This window comes from Ranitomeya imitator, chromosome 2, assembly GCF_032444005.1.
Source record: "Ranitomeya imitator isolate aRanImi1 chromosome 2, aRanImi1.pri, whole genome shotgun sequence".
In the NCBI taxonomy this organism is placed as follows: domain Eukaryota; kingdom Metazoa; phylum Chordata; class Amphibia; order Anura; family Dendrobatidae; genus Ranitomeya; species Ranitomeya imitator.
Window position 1 is genome coordinate 581381801 of NC_091283.1, and position 20858 is coordinate 581402658.

At 43.1% G+C, this 20858-nt stretch overlaps 1 protein-coding gene and 1 long non-coding RNA gene across 2 annotated transcripts in view; one reads left to right on the top strand and one right to left on the bottom strand.

Annotated features, from left to right (window-relative positions):
- Positions 1–20858, top strand: part of ZNFX1 (zinc finger NFX1-type containing 1) — a 41583-nt gene that overhangs the window by 8780 nt on the left and 11945 nt on the right. The window contains exons 5-11 of the mRNA XM_069752244.1: positions 2546–2694; positions 3385–3528; positions 8404–8509; positions 11063–11298; positions 11376–11515; positions 13539–13693; positions 13772–13917. Coding sequence (XP_069608345.1) covers positions 2546–2694; positions 3385–3528; positions 8404–8509; positions 11063–11298; positions 11376–11515; positions 13539–13693; positions 13772–13917 — 1076 coding nt within the window. The remainder of the gene's footprint in view (positions 1–2545; positions 2695–3384; positions 3529–8403; positions 8510–11062; positions 11299–11375; positions 11516–13538; positions 13694–13771; positions 13918–20858) is intronic.
- Positions 1002–9182, bottom strand: LOC138665075 (uncharacterized). Its single transcript, XR_011318422.1, has 3 exons — positions 9147–9182; positions 1192–1208; positions 1002–1060 (listed from the first exon to the last, which is right to left on the bottom strand). It is a non-coding gene; the product is annotated as an uncharacterized lncRNA (long non-coding RNA).

Consider the following 20858-nt stretch of genomic DNA (forward strand, 5'->3'; position numbering starts at 1 on the left):
TCCTGGACTTTGGTAAATTCTCTGTATTCTACTTGAGGGAGTGTAAGTAGGTTGAAGGCCATCAAGTGGAAATGGTTGGGTTTTAGAAGATTATAGTACTTTAGTACTCAAGTAACGAACCAGCTTACCCAAATGGCTGGGCTTTTCACGCCTATTGCATGGAATAAATTGAGTGGTTTCCAGTTATTTGAGAATGTAAAAAATATCCAGCACTTTCTTGCCTCTTTATTAAAATATTTGTAATAGACTCCAGGCCTACAAAAGCAATAATTCACTTATGTGTTAAATGTTTGTGGTGCCCTTATTCAAAAAGGATTCTTGGTGTCCAACGTTGCGGTAGAATGTTTTCTTTTCTACAGTGATAATGTTAAGTTAAAGGGTTTACCTGGGAGTGGAAAAAAAATAAGTAACTAAAGGAAATGTTATTATAATTACGGTAAATTCCTGAACACTTTTATTTAGCAAATCACAATAATTTTGGCTATGGAGTTAATCTGGATAAATGTAAAATGGCTGCTGGAATTTGTACACTTCCAGAACCCTAGTCCTAGATGGTAGGATGAGTGCCTGTGAGCATGTCCAGTAGGAGGTTCCAATGCTCTGATCTGGAAATAACTATGCCTTGTACTGTCATTCAGAAAGACAGAGTGGACAGGAGTGTGAGCAGCCTCTTCTTTCCTTGGCACTCATGGTATCTGCAATATTAGATTAGATAGACAGGGTGGACAGAGGTGAGAGCAGCCTATTACCTTGGCACTCCTGATATCTACAATATTAGATTAGATAGACAGGGTGGACAGCAGTGTGAGCAGCCTCTTCTTACCTCAGCACCCCTGGTATCTCCAGTATTAGGTCAGATTCAGGGTGGACAGCACTGTGAGCAGCCTCTTCTTACCTTGGCACTCCTGATATCTACAATATTAGATCAGATAGACAAGGAGGACAGCAGTGTGAACAGCCTCTTCTTACCTTGGCATTCCTGATATCTACAATATTAGATCAGATAGACAGGGTGGACAGCAGTGTGAGCAGCTTCTTCTTACTTTGGCATTCCTGATATCTACAATATTAGATCGGATAGACAGGGTGAGCAGCAGTGTGAGGAGCCTCTTCTTACCACAGCATCCCTGATGTTTCCAGTATTAGATCAGATAGACAGGGTGGACAGCAGTGTGAGCAGCTTCTTCTTACTTTGGCACTCTTGGTATCTGCAATATAAGGTCAGATAGACAGGGTGAGCAGCAGTGTGAGGAGCCTCTTATTACCTCAGCACCCCTGGTGTTCACAGGCACCTATCATAACATTATTAGTTTTCTGTAGGTGTAACGGGACAGCAGCCATTCTAATTCTGTGGTGCTTTTCTCTCTACACAAAACAATTGGGATTTATTAAATAAAAGTATTTAGAAATATATAATGACATTTCCTTTAGCTATTCATTTTGCTTCTATTCCCAGAGAACCCCTTTAAATAATTTACCTGGTGTCCAAATGGAAGGGAAGGTGGAATAGCAAATGTCTTTTGGGAAGTTGAGTTTGTAATGTTAGCTATTATCTGGTTAAAAAGTTTGCTAGGTTTAATATAAAATAGTTAGAGGTAAGTAGTAATCCCCGGTGTCTGCTGATCTGGGAAATTGTAGGTAATTTTTTTCTGTTGTCTGGATAGGAGGGTATAGTAACAATTGTTTGCAGACTGAAAAGGGGTTCAGTGCTGGCTGTCCATTGTCACAGCAATATATCAAAATATGTTAAGCATCTATATATATAATTGTCTTAGGGTTTTTCCGTCTGTCTGTTTGTCTGTCTGTCTGTCCTGGAAATCCCGGCTCTCTGATTGGTCGAGGCCGCCAGGCCTCGACCAATCAGAGACCGGCACAGCATCGACGTAGAAATCCCGCGTCTCTGATTGGTCGAGGCCGCCAGGCCTCGACCAATCAGCAACGGGCACAGTATCGACGTAGATGTCATAATGGTTGCCATGGCGACGATGTCATAAAGGTTGCCTCGACCAATCATGTCCCCGTAGTATATGGACAATGATGATTCCAGAATTCGCGGCAGACTGTGCCCGTCGCTGATTGGTCAAGGCAACCTTTATGACATCATCGTCGCCATGGAACCATTATGACATCTACGTCGATACTGTGCCCGTCGCTGAATCAGAAACGTGGGATTTCTACATCCTTTATGACATCATCATCGCTGTGCCCGTCGCTGATTGGTCGAGCCTGGCGGCAGACTGTGCCCGTCGCTAATTGGTCGAGGCAACCTTTATGACATCATCGTCGCCATGGCAACCATTATGACATCTACGTAGATATCCCGCGTCTCTGATTGGTCGAGGTCGCCAGGCTTCGACCAATCAGCAACGGGCACAGCGACGATGATGTCATAAAGGACGTAGAAATCCCACGTTTCTGATTCAGCGACGGGCACAGTATCGACGTAGATGTCATAATGGTTGCCATGGCGACGAATATTCTAGAATACCCGATGCATTAGAATCGGGCCACAATCTAGTTTAATATATGTACTTATGTTTTTTAGGAATCCACCAGTTCTTGAGAGATGGAATTGTTCGTGTTGGTGGGCGCAGCAGCAGTGAGATTCTAAAAAAGTTTAATCTTAAAGAACTAAGAGCAGGATCCGGGATCCGCAGAAATAATCCATTACATATACGAAGAGCAATTGGAGAAGTGAGTTGCAATAATTTTTGATGCTCTTAAAGGGAATCTGTCACCAGGCTATTTGCCACATAATCTGAGAGCAGGATATTGTAGAGACCCTGATCCCAGCGATTTGTCACTTATTGGATGCTGGCTGTAGTTAGGATAAAGTCAATTTTTTTTTAGTAGCAGGAGATTATCTCTAGAGGACTAGAAAACCTACCGCCATGCAGACCTCCCTATACATGAGCTCTGTACAACTTTGCACCACAATGATTGGCAGCATTCTGCCTATGCACAGTGTACACACAAAGCTGCCAATCAGTGGTGTGGGTGGGCTTATACAGACCTCAGAAGTCAGAGAACTGGTAGATCTGCAGCAGATAAAAGAGGGATTTTATCAAAACTCTCGGATGTTATCCCAGTGCAGTCCGATATCCACTTACTCACAGAATGGAGAAGATGGAGAAATTAACTTTTCCATCTTCTCTGCACCTGTGATCCAATTTTCACATGCGAGAGAATCAGATAACAGTAAAATGTCACTCGGATCACGCTCGCAGCAGAGTTTGAGCCGAGGGTCATTTTCACATAGCAATTGATGCTCTTGCATGAGAAAATCATCAGACGCTACTCGTCAGTGTGAGCGAGCCCATATAGTATGAGTGGTTGTCTGATTGTAACCTCATTTGCTGTTTTCTCTGTTTTTTTTCATATCAGGCCATGCAGAAGATGAAGGAATTGGAAATAAAGCTTCACGAGGGGGCGCAGCTGATCCAGTGTTCTATAACTGGGATCATTCATGAAAAGTTCCTTGAAAAGTATATAAAACATGAGCACATGGACAGCTTGTATAGCATCATGGTAGGAAAAAATAAAGGAGGGGAGTACTTATTTTGTGATAACGTTGTTGTTGCTTGAGGTTGTATTACTGTTTTTTCTTTTTTTGCACCAAAATTATTAAAATGTTTGATAACTTTACTGTACTCAGATGTCAGCAGAGTGCTGTCCGTTTTTTTTTTAACGGATCCCATAGACTTGAATTGTCGACAGATATTCATTTATTACAGGGAAATTGTGCATGCTACGATTTCTTCTCTTGGACCACTAGGTCCAAGGAAACAATTAGACATATGCAAGGCCTCATTTAATAACAACTGACCTGAGTGTGATCCGATGTTTTAACTGATATCACCTGGACGAATAATATGGTCATTTGCACCAGCTCTACTACTTCTGTCTAGAGATGATTTTCATTTTTTTTTTTGCCACCCTCTGAGGGGAAAGAGTTTATAATAATTTTATTTATATAGTAATAATTTTTATTTATATAGCGCCAACATATCCAGCAGCACTTTACAATTAAGCGGGATTATGTACAGACAATAAATTCAGTACAAGTTAAGACAATTTAAACAGTGACATTAGGGGTGAGGTCCCTGCTCGCAAGCTTACAATCTACAAGGAAATGGGGGGACACAATAGGTGAAAAGTGCTTGTTATTTCAGGTCTAGCAATTATAATAAATGGTGATTTTCATACAAAGCTGCATGATCCGGTCATCAGCCCGTGTGTTTAAGTGCAATAGTCATATATCAAGTGCAGTTATCATGTGCATGGAGGGTGTGGAGACAGATGAATAGTAGGGTGCAGATTCATAATAATATTTGGAAGGAGGGAACAGGACAAAGTTAGTTTACTGAGTAGTTGATGTGGTAGGCTTGTTTGAAGAGATGGGTTTTCAAAGCACGCTTGAATAGGTCGGGATTAGGTGTCAGTCTGATTGTCTGGGGAAGTGCATTCCAGAGAGCTGGGGCAGCACGAGAGAAGTCTTGAAGACGGAGGTGCGAGGTTCGGATTACGGGGGATGCTAGTCTTAGGTCATTTGTAGAACGGAGGGCACGTGTAGGGCGATAGACGGAGATGAGAGAGGAGATATAAGGCGGTGTAGAACTGTGGAGAGCTTTGTGGGTGAGAGAGATGAGTTTATACTGGACCCTGTAGCGAATGGGTATCCAGTGTAATGGCTGGCACAAAATGGAGGCATCGGTGAAGCGGCTGGACAGAAATATGACCCTGGCTGCTGCATTCAAGATGGATTGGAGAGGAGACAGTTTGGTAAGAGGGAGACCGATCAGAAGGGAGTTGCAGTAGTCCAGACGAGAATGAATAAGAGCAACAGTAAGAGTCTTAGCAGTTTCAAAGTTGAGAAAAGGTCGAATTCTGGAGATGTTTTTAAGATGCAGGTGACAAGAGCGAGTGAGTGATCGGATATAGGGAGTAAAGGAAAGTTTGGTGTCAAATATGACCCCAAGACAGCGGGCATGTTGCTTGGAAGTTATGGTTGAATCCTCCAGGGTAATTTCAAAGTTGGGTAGAGTGAGGTTAGTAGAAGGGAGAAACACAAGAAGTTCAGTTTTGGAGAGACTTAGTTTCAGATAGAGGGAGGACATGATGTTAGAGAGAGAGCAGACAGACAATCCTTGGTATTTTGAATTACGGTAGGGGTGATGTCAGGGGAAGAAGTATATAATTGGATGTCATCAGCATAGAGATGATGCTGGAACCCAAATCTGCAGATTGTTTGTCCAATAGGGGCAGTGCATAGAGAGAAGAGGAGGGGGCCCTGCGGAACCCCGATAGTAAGGGGACAAGGAGAGGAAGAGGAGCCGGCAAAAGATACAGTGAAGGAGCGGTCAGAGAGGAGGAGAACCAGGAGAGGGCTGTGTCCTTGAGGCCTATGGAGTGGAGCACAGTGAGGAGGAGCTGGTGATCCACAGTGTCAAATGTGGCAGAGAGATCCAGGAGAATCAGCAGAGAGCAATGACCTTTCGATTTAGCTGTTATTAGATCATTAGAGACTTTAGTGAGGGCAGTTTTAGTGGCATGTAAAGAGTGGAAACCAGATTGTAAAGGGTCAAGAAGAGAGTTATCTGAGGACCAAGCGTTCCAGGAGTTTAGAGATGAAGGAAAGGTTAGAGACAGGTCTGTAGTTAGCAGTGCAGTTCTGGCCGAGGGATGGCTTTTTAAGTAAAGGGGTTATGATGGCATGTTTAAATGAGGAGGGAAAGATACCTGAGGAAAGAGAAAGGTTAACTATTTTAGTCAGGTGAGAGGTGACCACTGGTGAGAGAGACTGCAGGAGAGGTGAAGGAATGGGGTTACTGTTGCAGGTTGTAGGCCGAGCAGAAGCGAGGAGCTTGGAAACTTCTTCTGAAACAGGCTCAAAGATGTCTAGTGAGCTTGAGGTGCGGCAGGAAAGGGGATCCAGGCACTGAGGAGATTGGGCTGAGATATCCTGATGGATGTGGTTGATTTTTTTCTAGGAAATAAGTGGACAGATCCTCAACGCTGAGTTTGGTGATGGGAGCCTGTACTTTAGGTTTCAGGAGGGAGTTTAAGGTTTCAAAAAGTCGTTTTGGGTTGTTGGATAGTGAGGTGATGAGGGTGGTGAAGTAGGATTGCTTGGCCAGATGAAGGGCAGAGTTATAGGTTTTGAGCATGAACTTGTAGTGGATGAAGTCTTCTGCTAAGAGAGATTTTCTCCACTGCCGTTCTGCACACCTTGAGCAACGCTGAAGAAAGCGTGTTTGCATAGTGTGCCAGGGCTGCCATTGTCTGTGTTGGGTCTTTCTGCGTGTAGAAGGTGCTGCTTCATCTAAGGCATTCTTCAGTGTATTATTGAAGTGTGACAATGCTAAGTCTGGACAGGAGAGGGAGGAGATGGGGGCTAAAAATGTGTGGAGATTGTCCATAAGCTGCTGGGTATTAATGGTACTTTTATTCCGATAAGTGTGGTAAGTGGGGTGTCCCGGGTGAGGACACAATTCTTGACAGAGAAGAAAAGAAGGTTGTGGTCCGAGAGCGGGAGAGGGGAGTTAGTAAAGTCGTGCAGCGAGCCGGGACGGGAGAAAACCAGGTCCAGAGTATTCCCGTCCTCATGCGTAGGAGAATTAGTAAACTGTGAGAGGCCGAATGAAGAAGTTAGAGAAAGAAGATGAGAGGCAGATTGGGAGAGGGGATCATTGATGGGGATGTTGAAGTCTCCCATGATGAGGGTGGGGATGTCACAGGATAGAAAGTGAGTAAGCCAGGTGGCGAAGTGGTCTAGAAACTGGTGGGAGGAGCCTGTGGGGCGATAAACAACCACCACTCACAAGAAGAAGGGCTTTAAAAGTCTGACGGCATGGACTTCAAAGGAAGCAAATGTAACTGAGGGAACTGGGAGGGGATGACTTGGAAAGCACATTGTGTTGAAAGGAGCAAACCAACACCTCCACCCTGTCTGTTCACAGGTCTGGGGGTATGTGAAAATTTCAGCCCACCAAACGAAAGAGTGGCAGCAGCGGTGGTGTCTGAATGCTGGATCCAGGTTTCTGTAATAGCCAAAAGGTTAAGGGAATTAGAGAGGAAAAAATCGTGAATGTAAGTTACTGTGTTACACACAGACCGGCATTCCAGAGAGCACATTGGAAGGCGATAGGAGAAGGCATGCACTGAATGTTAATAAGATTAGCAGGGTTCCTATATGCAGCTGGAGGAGTTTAATGAATGCTGGTGGAGGGAGGCCCAGGGTTGGGGAGATGTCGCCTGCAACTAGTAAAAGGAGAAAAACAGAAAGAGCAGGTTGTGGGATGATTTGTATAATCGTTTTGAGAGCTGCACGGAGGTATTGGATGTTTGGAGTGGGTAAGAAATGTCAGTAGAGCCTGAGAGTTAAACATGGGAGAGGGGAAAAGGGAGGGGTGGATATAGAGAGAGTGCCCAGAATGTGTTAAAGGGCGGGTGAGTTGTGAGAAAGCAGAAGTAAAACCAAATAAGAGGCAGATTGATATGATCAATGCATAATGTAGTATGACTGACCAAGAAGCATGATTGTGTGAAAAACTTATGCACCTTACCTGTCTCCTGCCCTATATCCAACTGCCATTGTCTAACTGCCAAGCACTTGATACTGTTGCACTTAATATCTGTTGCACGCGCGACCCCACGCGCGTGATATCCCAGCCAGATCTAAATATATATGAAATGAAACGAGACTGTGCAAGTTTTTTTAAGAAGCTAAAATTTATACCTGGTTTAAACCTTATTTGCACAGCTAACTACTTCTAGATTACATTCTTTTTTTTGAAAGTGTCAACAGTGGCCTAAAAATCACAAAAAGTCTCAATTTCTGGTGCAAAAACAGCATATCATAAATTTTGAGACATTTTCATACTGGAAAAACTGGTCCAAAAACAGTGATAAATTTCCATCATAATCCTATTAAATAGTACAGTTTGGTGCAACTAGTTCTAGGATCAGTTTTACGATCAAATGTGCTTAAAAATAAACCTGAACTTCTCAACGGAAATGTATTGTGGAAACTCCCCATCTGACGTGGCGTAGCAAATTTCAGGAACAACCTGTTGAGACTATAGCCAAAATCATACAGAACAGGAACAGACTTTTAACATGCAACAAAAGACTTAGGCTAGCGCTACACTGCGACATGAGTCGCGTGACACCGTGCAACATTGGATGTAATGATTTCCTGTGGTTTGGACCTGAGACATAACGCGACACAGTTCCAAATGTTTCCGAATGTGTTTGGCTTTTTAGAGAATCGCTGTCTCGCGACACATGTTGTTCCGCAACCTTAAAGTTTACAAGTAGCGGTGCTCTGGTCAGGTGTCATATGTATACATTTGTAGGCTACATTCAAAAATTAAAATGTACCTATTTTCTTTTGTTGCTCAGAATAGTGAGGATTTCTTTATGCCAACTGGGAAGATCTCAATAATTGTGGAATGGCTTGGTTTGGGTATCCTTCCATTTAACCAAACAACAGATCCAAATGCAGCAGGTAATGTAACTTTGCTGTATACTACTGCATAGATAAAGCATACATCCGCTTTCACAAGAAAACATTTATCCTGCCTCATAATATGTCAGTTTATTGGAGCAGTGATCCTTCCCTTAAAGGGGTTGTCCGGGCTTAGCCTACTAGTCTGCAGTCACTCTACGTGACTGCAGACTTGTGAATCCTCACATTCGCTGTGAAGATCCTTCAGTGCCAGAAGTGACAAGTGCCTGATAGCAAGTATGTGATTTGCATACACGTGGTCATGTACCGACTAAATGGGAGCGGCCTCGCTCAATGCAAGTGTATTGAATGAAGCCAAGCACGGTCTGTTGGGAATGTTGCTGGAAGTATGCAGATCGTATACTTGTGGTCACATGACCGTACGCTCCTAGCGTTGGCACTGGATGATGTAAGGATTCACAAGTCTGCCAACTTATAACCTAAGGCCGGACAAACCCATTTTAACGAAAGTGGTCATAATTTGAGGCTATCCATTTGAGAGAGCATCTGTGGGATTTCCTTATCCACTGTTTGTACTTAAATTCCCAGTGCAAGCTTAAAAAGGTTTTCCACTTTCAAGAAAGTGGAACCCGAACACTGGAAAATGGCTAAAGCCACAGAGTGGACTCTCACCCACCACGCGTCCAGCGCCGGCTCCCCGCAGCTATTCAGTACTGTTATGTTTTGGCTGCAGCGGTGAAGTCGTAAAGTCAGCTCACATCACCGCAGTAGCAAATCCCTGACAATAGCGGCTTGTGTTGTCTACCTCGGCATAACCGCTGAGCTCAGTGATTTGCTGCAGTGGTGATGTGAGCCTTCAACATTATTTCACCCCTGCAGCCAAAACACTGAGAACTGAGCAGCTACGGGGAGCCTGTGTTGGATCTGGAGTTTTATCAGTTTTTGCTCTGTTAGGTTAGGAATTTTATAGCGTTTGGGGTACACATTTGTGAAAGTCTAAAACCCCTTAGACCCCTTTAAAGTAATTGTCCCATCATTAAATATCATAGTGATTGCAGCAACACCAAGGAGAACGCATGGAAGCAGAAAATAATTAAACAGTATTTTTTATTATGGAAAGTGAATCTATCACCAGATTTCACAAGCAGATTGCATATATTATTAAATAGATCCTTTAGACCTTATGAAGCTAGTGTAGTTACTTTGAAATTCCATGTCAGAATGGCTCTATACGCCTGATTTTAACTACTTCCCAAGATACACTGCCAGCTAGGTTACACAAATCAGCTCCGATTGCTGCTGTGAACCCTTTAAATGCCGCTGTCAATCTCTGGCATCTTCATTTGAGCACTGTAAAAACAGAACCTAAAAATCAATGTCAAATTAAAGGTTATTTTTTCTAGTTCAATGAATGGTGAGATTCAAAACTACAACTTGTCCCACAAAAAAACAAGCCATCAAACAACTATGTAGACAGAAAAATAAAATATAAATATGGCTCTTGGAAGGGGAGGTGAGAGAGAAGGAGAACAGTGTAAAGTTAGCCACCGTAAGAGCAAAGATTAGATATTGAAGATGGGAGCAAAGAGGCTTATTTGTTTGACACATAAGAAGAGTCTGAGGTCTGATTGTGAAGAAAATTACTACATCAGAAACCGGCATACTTAAGTGTCTGTGTGTGACAAACTGTTATGTGGTAACTTTGAGTAGACTGAAAATGAGCAAGCAGCCAAAAAACGCTATTGGGGGCTGCCAAGAGAGGTGACAATGTGAAGGGTCCTTGAACAGAATTGTGGTGGGTGCTGCTACAAAACAATATGAAGGCGATAGAGAAATTGTGGCTTTATGATGGAAGGGCTGCTGAAGTGTTTGCCAGCTGATTGTCTCAAGTGTAACTTTCCTTCTCTGTTCAAGACTGTTAACTCTAAGGCTACGTTCACATTTGCGTTGTGCGGTGCTGCGTCGGCGACACAACGCAAACAAGAACGCATGCAAAACGCATCATTTTGTGACGCATGCGTCCTTTTTTGGCATGATTTTGGACCCCAAAAAAATGCAACTTGCTGCGTCCTCTGCGCCCTGACACTTGCACCAAAAAAGATGCATGCGTCACAAAACGCAAGACAACGCATGTCCATGCGCCCCCATGTTAAATATAGGGGCGCATGACGCATGCGTCACCGCGGCTGCACCCCACGCAGCCCCGCAAAATGCTAATGTGAACATAGCCTAAAAGAGACATTGAAATTAACAATCTCATTGCCTTCAAGAGAGTCATAGTTAGTTGAACTATCGCTGATGTCTATCTGGATTGTTTTAGTCATTCCTGAGTAGGGAAACCACTTTGTCCATTGAAGGCCAGTGTATCTTCAGTGTTTGAAGGAACCACCACACACAATGCCTGGTAACTCTTACATGAGGCTCCAAGTGCAGTGAAATTAGATGATTAAAGGAATGTGTATGAAAATATTTTGGTGGTGTACCCAATGGACCCTCAGAGTCATGTGCTTAGGTGAGCCCACAGAAACCCAGTTTGATAGAGACTATCTTTATAATTCAAAATAAAACCTAAAATGTCTAAAATTATTTTAGAACAACCAGAGCCTTATGAAATAGAAGAGGAACCAGAAGAGGACCTGATTGACATCGAAGAAGAGGCTGACTTAATTGAGAAAGAACGTATGCTTGATTATGATCACAATGAAGATGGAAGGCCCAAAAGAAAGGACAAGAAGGCTGAGGAAAATAAACTAGCACAATATGTACAAGCAATGTCATTAGACAGCAAAGAACAAGAAAGCACGCAGGATCCTGAGGAGCGTTGGGAAGTAAGTGTTATCAAAATCTACAATATATAGAGAGCTATAACAACAAATTGTTTTTAATTCAAATATTTTCTGTCAAGATGTCACGAGAACAGAAAAAAAAGAGAAAGCACAGAGTAAAGACTGAGCTGCGAAAACTAGAAGCAATGACAGAAGCAGAGGCTGACCAGATAAGAGAATTATGGAATCTGGACCTAAATACACGCTGGAGACTGTACAGGTAATACATAATTTTAGGATAACACACGTTTTCCCTATTTACAACCTTGGATTATGATGAGTTATCCTATGTCCTAGTCACCCAAATATACTTACAATATAAAAGGGGAAGGAGACACCAACACTGGTACAGTTCTAAGTATATGGCTTGAGGAACACTAGAATTAGAATATTCTTTTGATCGCACATGCACAAAGACAATGGGGCAACCTTATCAATGCAATTACACAAGTTTTCTGCCATAACGGCAAGCACTATATACAACCCTTGCATCACTACTCGTATAATGATGAATTTCATGGAGGCTTTGCTTGCTAGTACAGAATGCAAATATTTCCTACAGATTATGACCTTTTTACATACAGAAAAATGCAGGCGGCCTATTTCATGTACATCCTTGTGCAGGTTGGTATCTATCACACAATCTTTTTGGTATGCTTAGCTTTTAGAAATGCACTGGAAATTTCATACAGGGGGCAAGCTGCTCTGCTATATTCTCGGCTCTCATCCTGTGATATGTGTGCTAGAGAGGTAGATACACACTTTGGGGCCGATTCATTACTTCCTTATGAGAATTTTGGAGTACAAGACCCTAATAACTTTCAATATTTGTGCAACTCAGAAGCAATGGTGGGACAGGGCATGATTATGCTTTCGCATCAAATTCATGAAAAGTTACACAATTTACCGTAACTGTCGTGCACCTCTTAGCGCATCGTTCACCAGTGGCTCTGTTCATTTATACTGGCATGCTCAACACTAGTCTTAATGAATTGGCTCCTTTGTCTCTAAGGGGAAATATATAGGTGATGAGAAGCAATAGGTATCATCACAGCCTTGGGAGTATAATGATGTACTTTTTGAGTAGTGGATACATGGCTGACTAATGACTGGCCTGATTAAAGTCAAAGTCAATGGGATCCTTTACAATCCAGTACAAATGGAACCATCGTGGATTCTATTAGAAACAGAAGACTTCTCAACAGTGTGTACATAGGCTTGGGGTAGAATCTGTCCGCACCTTACTTGCTATAAAGCCCAATAAGGTAAAAAGGTTATTCGATCTTTAAGAAAAGTGCTGAAAATGTTTACATGCTGTAAGATGAATTAACTGTCTGCATCTAAAATGTCTATATCAACCAGTCTCACATGACTATGTTCTTGGTGTTTATTTCCTGCTTGTGTGATGTCTCCCTCACCTTTCCTTGTAGTACAGAAGACATATGCCACTTATCTCCATTGATCGCTGACTCTTAATACCCTCGCTGTTCCTGTAGGGATTGTGTTTCACATGCTGGGCAGCAGTTTGCTTTGTTCAATAAATTGTAGACCAGCAATTGTATGTCAGTAGCAAAGCTATGTCTAAAGGTACCTTCACACTGAACAACTTTCCAACGAGAACGACAACGATCCGTGACGTTGCAGCGTCCTGGATAGCGATCTCGTTGTGTTTGACACGCAGCAGCGATCAGGATTCCGCTGTGACATCGCTGGTCGGAGCTAGAAGTCCGGAACTTTATTTGGTCGTCAGGTCGGCGTGATTCGTCATGTTTGACAGCAAAAGCAACGATGCCTGCAATGGTTTTCCATGGAGCGAACAACCAACGAGAACTCTAAGTACATCACTGGATCGCTCCTGCATCGTTCAGCTGTTGCCGGAGTTTGACGTCTCCTAGCGACCTAAACAGCGACGCTGCAGCGATCGGCATCGTTGTCTATATCGCTGCAGCGTCGCTGAGTGTGACGGTACCTTTAATGTGATAATGGCAACACTACCTCCTGTTACCTAGACCTTGTAATAAAGGGGGATACAGGCAGCTGTAAATAGATGTATTGTTCGTGAGAATTAAGGGAAATCATGGGCACCAGCCCTTTCCATGGTAACCTCACCTAAAACAATCCCTAGCAACAACTACAGAAAGGTGCTTTACAGAGGTGGGCAACATAATGAGAACAATAATTCTGACTTACTGATGTGGATGCCATTATTGAATGTGCAATATTTTTTTTTTCAAAAAATGTAGATATTGGATACAACTCTATCAAATAGATATTCGGCAGAAAATTTTGATTCATGAGCAAAATTATCAAGAGTCGGCAGATCGCTTGTCAGAATTAAGGCAAAGACAAGACTTGCATATTCTCAAGGAAGCAACAGTAATTGGCATGACAACTACAGGTCAGTGATTTGGATGATTTGGTAAATTCAGTGATGTTTGTTACTTGTTCCAGTAAACAGGTGTCATCCTCTGAATAGGTGCTGCAAAATATAGGAGCATCCTCCAGGAAGTGGAGCCACGCATTGTAATAGTGGAAGAGGCAGCCGAAGTTCTAGAAGCTCACACCATAACCACGCTCAGCGCTGCCTGCCAACATCTCATTCTCATTGGGGACCATCAACAGGTAAGTACAAGCACATGTAACCCAATGAGGTTGACGGGTGTTATAAGAGCATGTTAGATCGGGCTTAGCAGTGGCACACTAGCTCAGCATGCAAAAAACAAGCCCTCATAGTGGTATAGTCGTGCAAAGTGGTGGATGGTAACTAGTTCCTAGAAACCACCTTGTTTGCCATTCTGAAAAAACAATATTACATTAAAGGATTTATCATTGATTCTTTTTGGCCAGGGGATATGATAAAATCATTTATACTCGCCCGTCAAATCTTCCACTATCTCAGTGCTGTCGTTTGTCCAATTTTATTGTCCTACATTGATGATGATCCAACTACCTGCAAGTGACTGCTGCCGCCAGTCACTAGTCTTGGTGATTATGTGCCAGCTATGCTAGCATCACAACAGAAGCCAGTGACTGGCTGCAGCGGTCGTAGTTAAAACGTCATAATTGAGGAAGAGATAACAAAGTACAATACAGCCACCAGAACAGCGCCTCTGGAGCAGCAGGGGATTGACCAGGTGAATATAAGTTATTGTTATTATGTCCACTGCTATCTGACCAGATTTTAAAACCAGGGTTACACACCTGCTCTACCCCCCAGGAAACCACTCAGGTGGTCTCTGCAGGGACTGGAAATGAGGAAGCCCCTCTCTTCATTTACGTAACTGCTAAAGCCTTGATTGGTTACAAATATCAACTGTGCTGACCTGAAAATTGAATTTTTAAAAACACACACGCACACAAAAAATAATGATGGAATTCCTGTTTTTTTCATCCAGAAGGAATATTATATGTTTTAGTTTTTTTTTCATAAATTAAATGGCACCATTAAAAAATATAAACTCTTTCATAAGTAAAAAGTCCTCAGATGGCTATTTTGTCAGAATTATGCCAGGTTCAGTAGGGTATAAGCAGGTTGAAAAGCACAGAGCTTGTTTTTGCCGCAAGCTCCTCAAGTTAACCAACCACTTTGAGATTGTAGGGTGGCCGGTAACCTAGCCAATGAACTGTACACTTTAACCCCTTAATCCCATATGACGTACTATCCCGTCGAGGTGTCCTGGGACTTAATTCCCAGTGACGGGATAGTACGTCATATGCGATCGCCCGCGCTCATGGGGGGAGCGCGGCCGATCGCGGCTGGGTGTCAGCTGACTATCGCAGCTGACATCCGGCACTATGTGCCAGGAGCGGTCACGGACCGCCCCCGGCACATTAACCCCCGGCACACCGCGATCAAACGTGATCGCGATGTGCCGGCGGTACAGGGAAGCATCGCGCAGGGAGGGGGCTCCCTGCGGGCTTCCCTGAGACGATCGGTACACGGTGATGTACTCACCGTGTACCGAGCGTCTTCTCCCTGCAGTCCCCGGATCCAAAATGGCCGCGGGGCTGCATCCGGGTCCTGCAGGGAGCACTTCCGGGTCGCCTGCAGGCACTTGGTAACGCTGCAGCGATGAATGAGATCGCGGATCTTACAGAGTGCTGTGCAAACTGTAAGATCGGCGATCTGTGATGTCCTCCCCTGGAACAAAGTAAAAAAGTAAAAAAAACATGTGTAAATAAAAAAAAAAATATTATTCCCATAAATACATTTCTTTATCTAAAAAAAAAAACAATAAAAGTACACATATTTAGTATCGCCGCGTCCGTAACGACCCGACCTATAAAACTGTCCCACTAGTTAACCCCTTCAGTGAACACCGTAAGAAAAAAAAAAAAAAAAAGAGCCAAAAACCAACGCTTTATTATCGTACCGCCAAACAAAAAGTGGAATAACACGCGATCAAAAAGACGGATATAAATAACCATGATACCGCTGAAAACGTCATCTTGTCCCGCAAAAAATGAGCCACCACAAAGCATAATAAGCAAAAAAATAAAAAAGTTATAGTCCTGAGAATAAAGCGATGCCAAAATAATTATTTTTTCTATAAAATAGCTTTTAACGTATAAAAGCGCCAAAACATAAAAAAATGATGTAAATGAGGTATCGCTGTAATCGTACTGACCCGACGAATAAAACTGCTTTATCAATTTTACCAAACGCGGAACGGTATAAACACCTCCCCCAAAAGAAATTCATGAATAGCTGGTTTTTGGTCATTCTGCCTCACAAAAATCGGAATAAAAAGTGATCAAAAAATGTCACGTGCCCGAAAATGTTACCAATAAAAACGTCAACTCGTCCCGCAAAAAACAAGACCTCACTTGACTCTGTGGACCAAAATATGGAAAAATTATAGGTCTCAAAATGTGGAGACGCAAAAACTTTTTTGCTATAAAAAAAGCGTATTTTAGTGTTTGACGGCTGCCAATCATAAAAATCCGATATAAAAAACGCTATAAAAGTAAATCAAACCCCCCTTCATCACCCCCTTAGTTAGGGAAAAATAATAAAATTTAAAAAATGTATTTATTTCCATTTTCCCATCAGGGTTAGGGCTAGGGTTAGGGCTAGGGTTAGGGCTAGGGTTAGGGCTAGGGTTGGGGCTAGGGTTGGGGTTGGGGCTAGGGTTAGGGCTAGGGTTAGGGCTAGGGTTGGGGCTAGGGTTGGGGTTAGGGTTGGGGCTAGGGTTAGGGTTAGGGTTGGGGCTAGGGTTGGGGTTAGGGTTGGAGCTAAAGTTAGGGTTAGGGTTGGGGCTAAAGTTAGGGTTAGGGTTGGGGCTAAAGTTAGGGTTAGGGTTGGGGCTAAAGTTAGGGTTAGGGTTTGGATTATATTTACGGTTGGGATTAGGGTTGGGATTAGAATTAGGGGTGTGTCAGGGTTAGGGGTGTGATTAGGGTTACCGTTGGGATTAGGGTTAGGGGTGTGTTAGGGTTAGGGTTTCAGGTAGAATTGGGGAGTTTCCACTGTTCAGGCACATCAGGGGCTCTCCAAACGCGACATGGCGTCCGATCTCAATTCCAGCCAATTCTGCGTTGAAAAAGTAAAACAGTGCTCCTTCCCTTCCGAGCTCTCCGGTGCGCCCAAACAGGGGTTTACCCCAACATATGGGGTATCAGCGTACTCAGGACAAACAACTTTTGGGGTCCAAGTTCTCTTGTTATCCTTGGGAAAATAAAAATGTGGGGGGCTAAAAATAATTTTTCTGGGAAAAATAAGATTTTTTTTATTTTTGCGGCTCTGCGTTGTAAACTGCAGTGAAACACTTGGGGGTTCAAAGTTCTCACAACACATCTAGATAGGTTCCTTGGGAGGTCTAGTTTCCAATATGGGGTCACTTGTGGGGGGTTTGTACTGTTTGGGTACATCAGGGGCTCTGCAAATGCAACGTGACGCCTGCAGACCAATCCATCTAAGTCTGTATTCCAAATGGCGCTCCTTCTCTTCCGAGCTCCGCCATGCGCCCAAACAGTGCTTCCCCCCAGATATGGGGTATCAGCGTACTCAGGACAAATTGGACAACAACTTTTGGGGTCCAATTTATCCTGTTACCCTTGTGAAAATACAAAACTGGGGACTAAAAAATCATTTTTGTGAAAAAAAAAATAATTTTTATTTTCACGGCTCTGCGTTATAAACTGTAGTGAAAAACTTGGGGGTTCAAAGTTCTCACAACACATCTAGATAAGTTCCTTGGGGGGTCTAGTTTCCAATATGGGGTCACTTGTGGGGGATTTCTACTGTTTGGGTACATCAGGGGCTCTGCAAATGCAACGTGACGCCTGCAGACCAATCCATCTAAGTCTGTATTCCAAATGGCGCTCCTTCCCTTCCGAGCTCTGCCATGCGCCCAAACAGTGCTTCCCCCCCACATATGGGGTATCAGCGTACTCAGGACAAATTGGACAACAACTTTTGGGGTCCAATTTATCCTGTTACCCTTGTGAAAATACAAAACTGGGGACTAAAAAATCATTTTTGTGAAAAAAAAAAAGAATTTTTATTTTCACGGCTTTGCGTTATAAACTGTAGTGAAACACTTGGGGGCTCAAAGCTCTCAAAACACATCTAGATAAGTTCCTTAGGGGGTCTACTTTCCAAAATGGTGTCACTTTTGGGTGGTTTCAATGTTTAGGCACATCAGGGGCTCTCCAAACGCAACATGGCGTCCCATCTCAATTCCAGTCAATTTTGCATTGAAAAGTCAAATGGCACTCCTTCCCTTCCGAGCTCTGCCATGCGCCCAAACAATGGTTTACACCCACATATGGGGTATCAGCGTACTCAGGACAAATTGCACAACAACTTTTGTGGTCTAATTTCTTCTCTTACCCTTGGGAAAATAAAAAATTGGGGGCAAAAAGATCATTTTTGTGAAAAAATATGATTTTTTATTTTTACGGCTCTGCATTATAAACTTCTATGAAGCACTTGGTGGGTCAAAGTGCTCACCACACATCTAGATAAGTTCCTTAAGGGGTCTACTTTCCAAAATGGTGTCACTTGTGGGGGGTTTCAATGTTTAGGCACATTAGGGGCTCTCCAAACGCAACATGGCGTCCCATCTCAATTCCAGTCAATTTTGCATTGAAAAGTCAAATGGCGCTCCTTTCCTTCCGAGCTCTGCCATGCGCCCAAACAGTGGTTTATTCCCACATATGGGGTATCAACGTACTCAGGACAAATTGTACAACAACTTTTGGGGTCCATTTTCTCATGTTACCCTTGGTAAAATAAAACAAAATGGAGCTGAAATCAATTTTGTGTGAAAAAAAGTTAAATGTTTATTTTTATTTAAACATTCCAAAAATTCCTGTAAAACACCTGAAGGGTTAATAAACTTCTTGAATGTGGTTTTGAGCACCTTGAGGGTTGTAGTTTTTAGAATGGTGTCACACTTGGGTATTTTCTATCATATGGACCCCTCAAAATGACTTCAAATGAGATGTGGTCCCTAAAAAAAAAATGGTGTTGCAAAAATGAGAAATTGCTGGTCAACTTTTAACCCTTATAACTCCCTAACAAAAAAAAATTTTGGTTCCAAAATTGTGCTGATATAAAGTAGACATGTGGGAAATGTTACTTATTAAGTATTTTGCATGACATATCTCTGTGATTTAAGGGTATAAAAATTCAAAGTTGGAAAATTGCGAAATTTTCAAAATTTTCGCCAAATTTCCGTTTTTTTCACAAATAAACGCAAGTTATATCGAATAAATTTTACCGCTAACATGAAGTACAATATGTCACGAGAAAACAATGTCAGAATCGCCAAGATCCGTTGAAGCGTTCCAGAGTTATAACCTCATAAAGGGACAGTGGTCAGAATTGTAAAAATTGGCCCGGTCATTAACGTGCAAACCACCCTCGGGGCTTAACGGGTTAAAATTAAAACTTTCTCTGTTCTTGAGAACAGAGTGATAATTTGTTAAGTTACCCAGAGAGGATTTTTGATAACTGATAAATTACAAAATTGCTTTCGTTTACAAGCACTTTGAAATTTTACCTATTTTTGACATTGAGACAACCCCTTTTAAAAGGGTTATGCAGCCTAAATGAAAAGTCTGCAGTCACTCTGTGGATTGTCTGCCCTGTGAACGGCGGTCAAGTATACAGTGTGCATACTCCTGGGCAGAACCTTTCTAGTGGGCTCAACCTTGCTCAATAAACCAGTGCCTGTCTAGAGGGTGCAGCAGATACTGGGTGTGAGCATCGAGTGGGGGCAAACTCACACAATAAAAGGCCATAGGTGCGGCCTCGTGCAATGCAAGGCCCATTTAGTGAGCAAGGATGCGCCCACTAGACGGGCTCTGTCAAGGAGTATGCATATCGCATACTTGACTGCCATTCCTGGGGCAGACTACAGCAAATCCTAGCAGGACATAGTATGTGCGCTGGGAGGATTCACAAGTCTGCAGTCACACAGAATGACTAGACTTCTTATTTTAGACCAGACAACACCTTTTAAAATTCAATTTTTTTGTGCTATCACTATGGGAGCTTATAGCCTACACATTTTTATTATGATGGCAGCTGTTTCTATTTCCAGCTACAGAGAGAATTATCTACTATATAATTGTCTAAGGGTCACTTCCGTTTTTCTGTCTGTCCTTCTTTCTGTCACGGATATTCATTGGTCGCGGCCTCTGTCTGTCATGGTATCCAAGTCGCTGATTGGTCTCGCCAGCTGCCTGTCATGGCTCCTGCGACCAATCAGCGATGGCCACAGTCCGATTAGTCCCTCCCTACTCCCCTGCAGTCAGTGCCCGGCGCCCGCTCCGTAATCCCCTCCAGTCACCGCTCACACAGGGTTAATGCCAGCGGTAACGGACCGCGTTATGCTGCGGGTAACGCACTCCGTTACCGCCGCTATTAACCCTGTGTGACCAAGTTTTTACTATTGATGCTGCCTATGCAGCGTCAATAGTAAAAGGATCTAATGTCAAAAATAATTAAAAAAAATAAAAAATCATTATATACTCGCCTTCCGCCGCCTTTCCCACTTTTCGCGACGCTCCGGTAAATGCTCCATGCAAGCGGCAGGTTCCGGTGGCAAGGATGGTATGCGACAAGGACCTGCCATGACGTCACGGTCATGTGACCGTGACGTCATCACGGGTCCTGCGCTACCAACCCTGGAACCGGAAGCTGCCGAGTGTACCACACACAGGCGACATGACTACAAGGGCTCCCTCGGAAGGTGAGTATATGTTTATTTTTTATTTTTTAACCTGTGACATACGTGGCTGGGCAATATACTACGTGACTGGCCAATATACTACGTGGCTGGGCAATATACTACATCGCTGTGCAATATACTACGTGACTGGCCAATATACTACGTGGCTGGGCAATATACTACATCGCTGTGCAATATACTACGTGGCTCTGTGCTGTTTACTACGTCACTGGGCAATATACTACGTGGCTGGGCAATATACTATGTGACTGGCCACTATACTACGTGGCTGGGCAATATACTACGTGGCTGGGCAATATACTACGTGGCTCTGTGCTGTATACTACATCGCTGTGCAATATACTACCTGGCTCTGTGCTG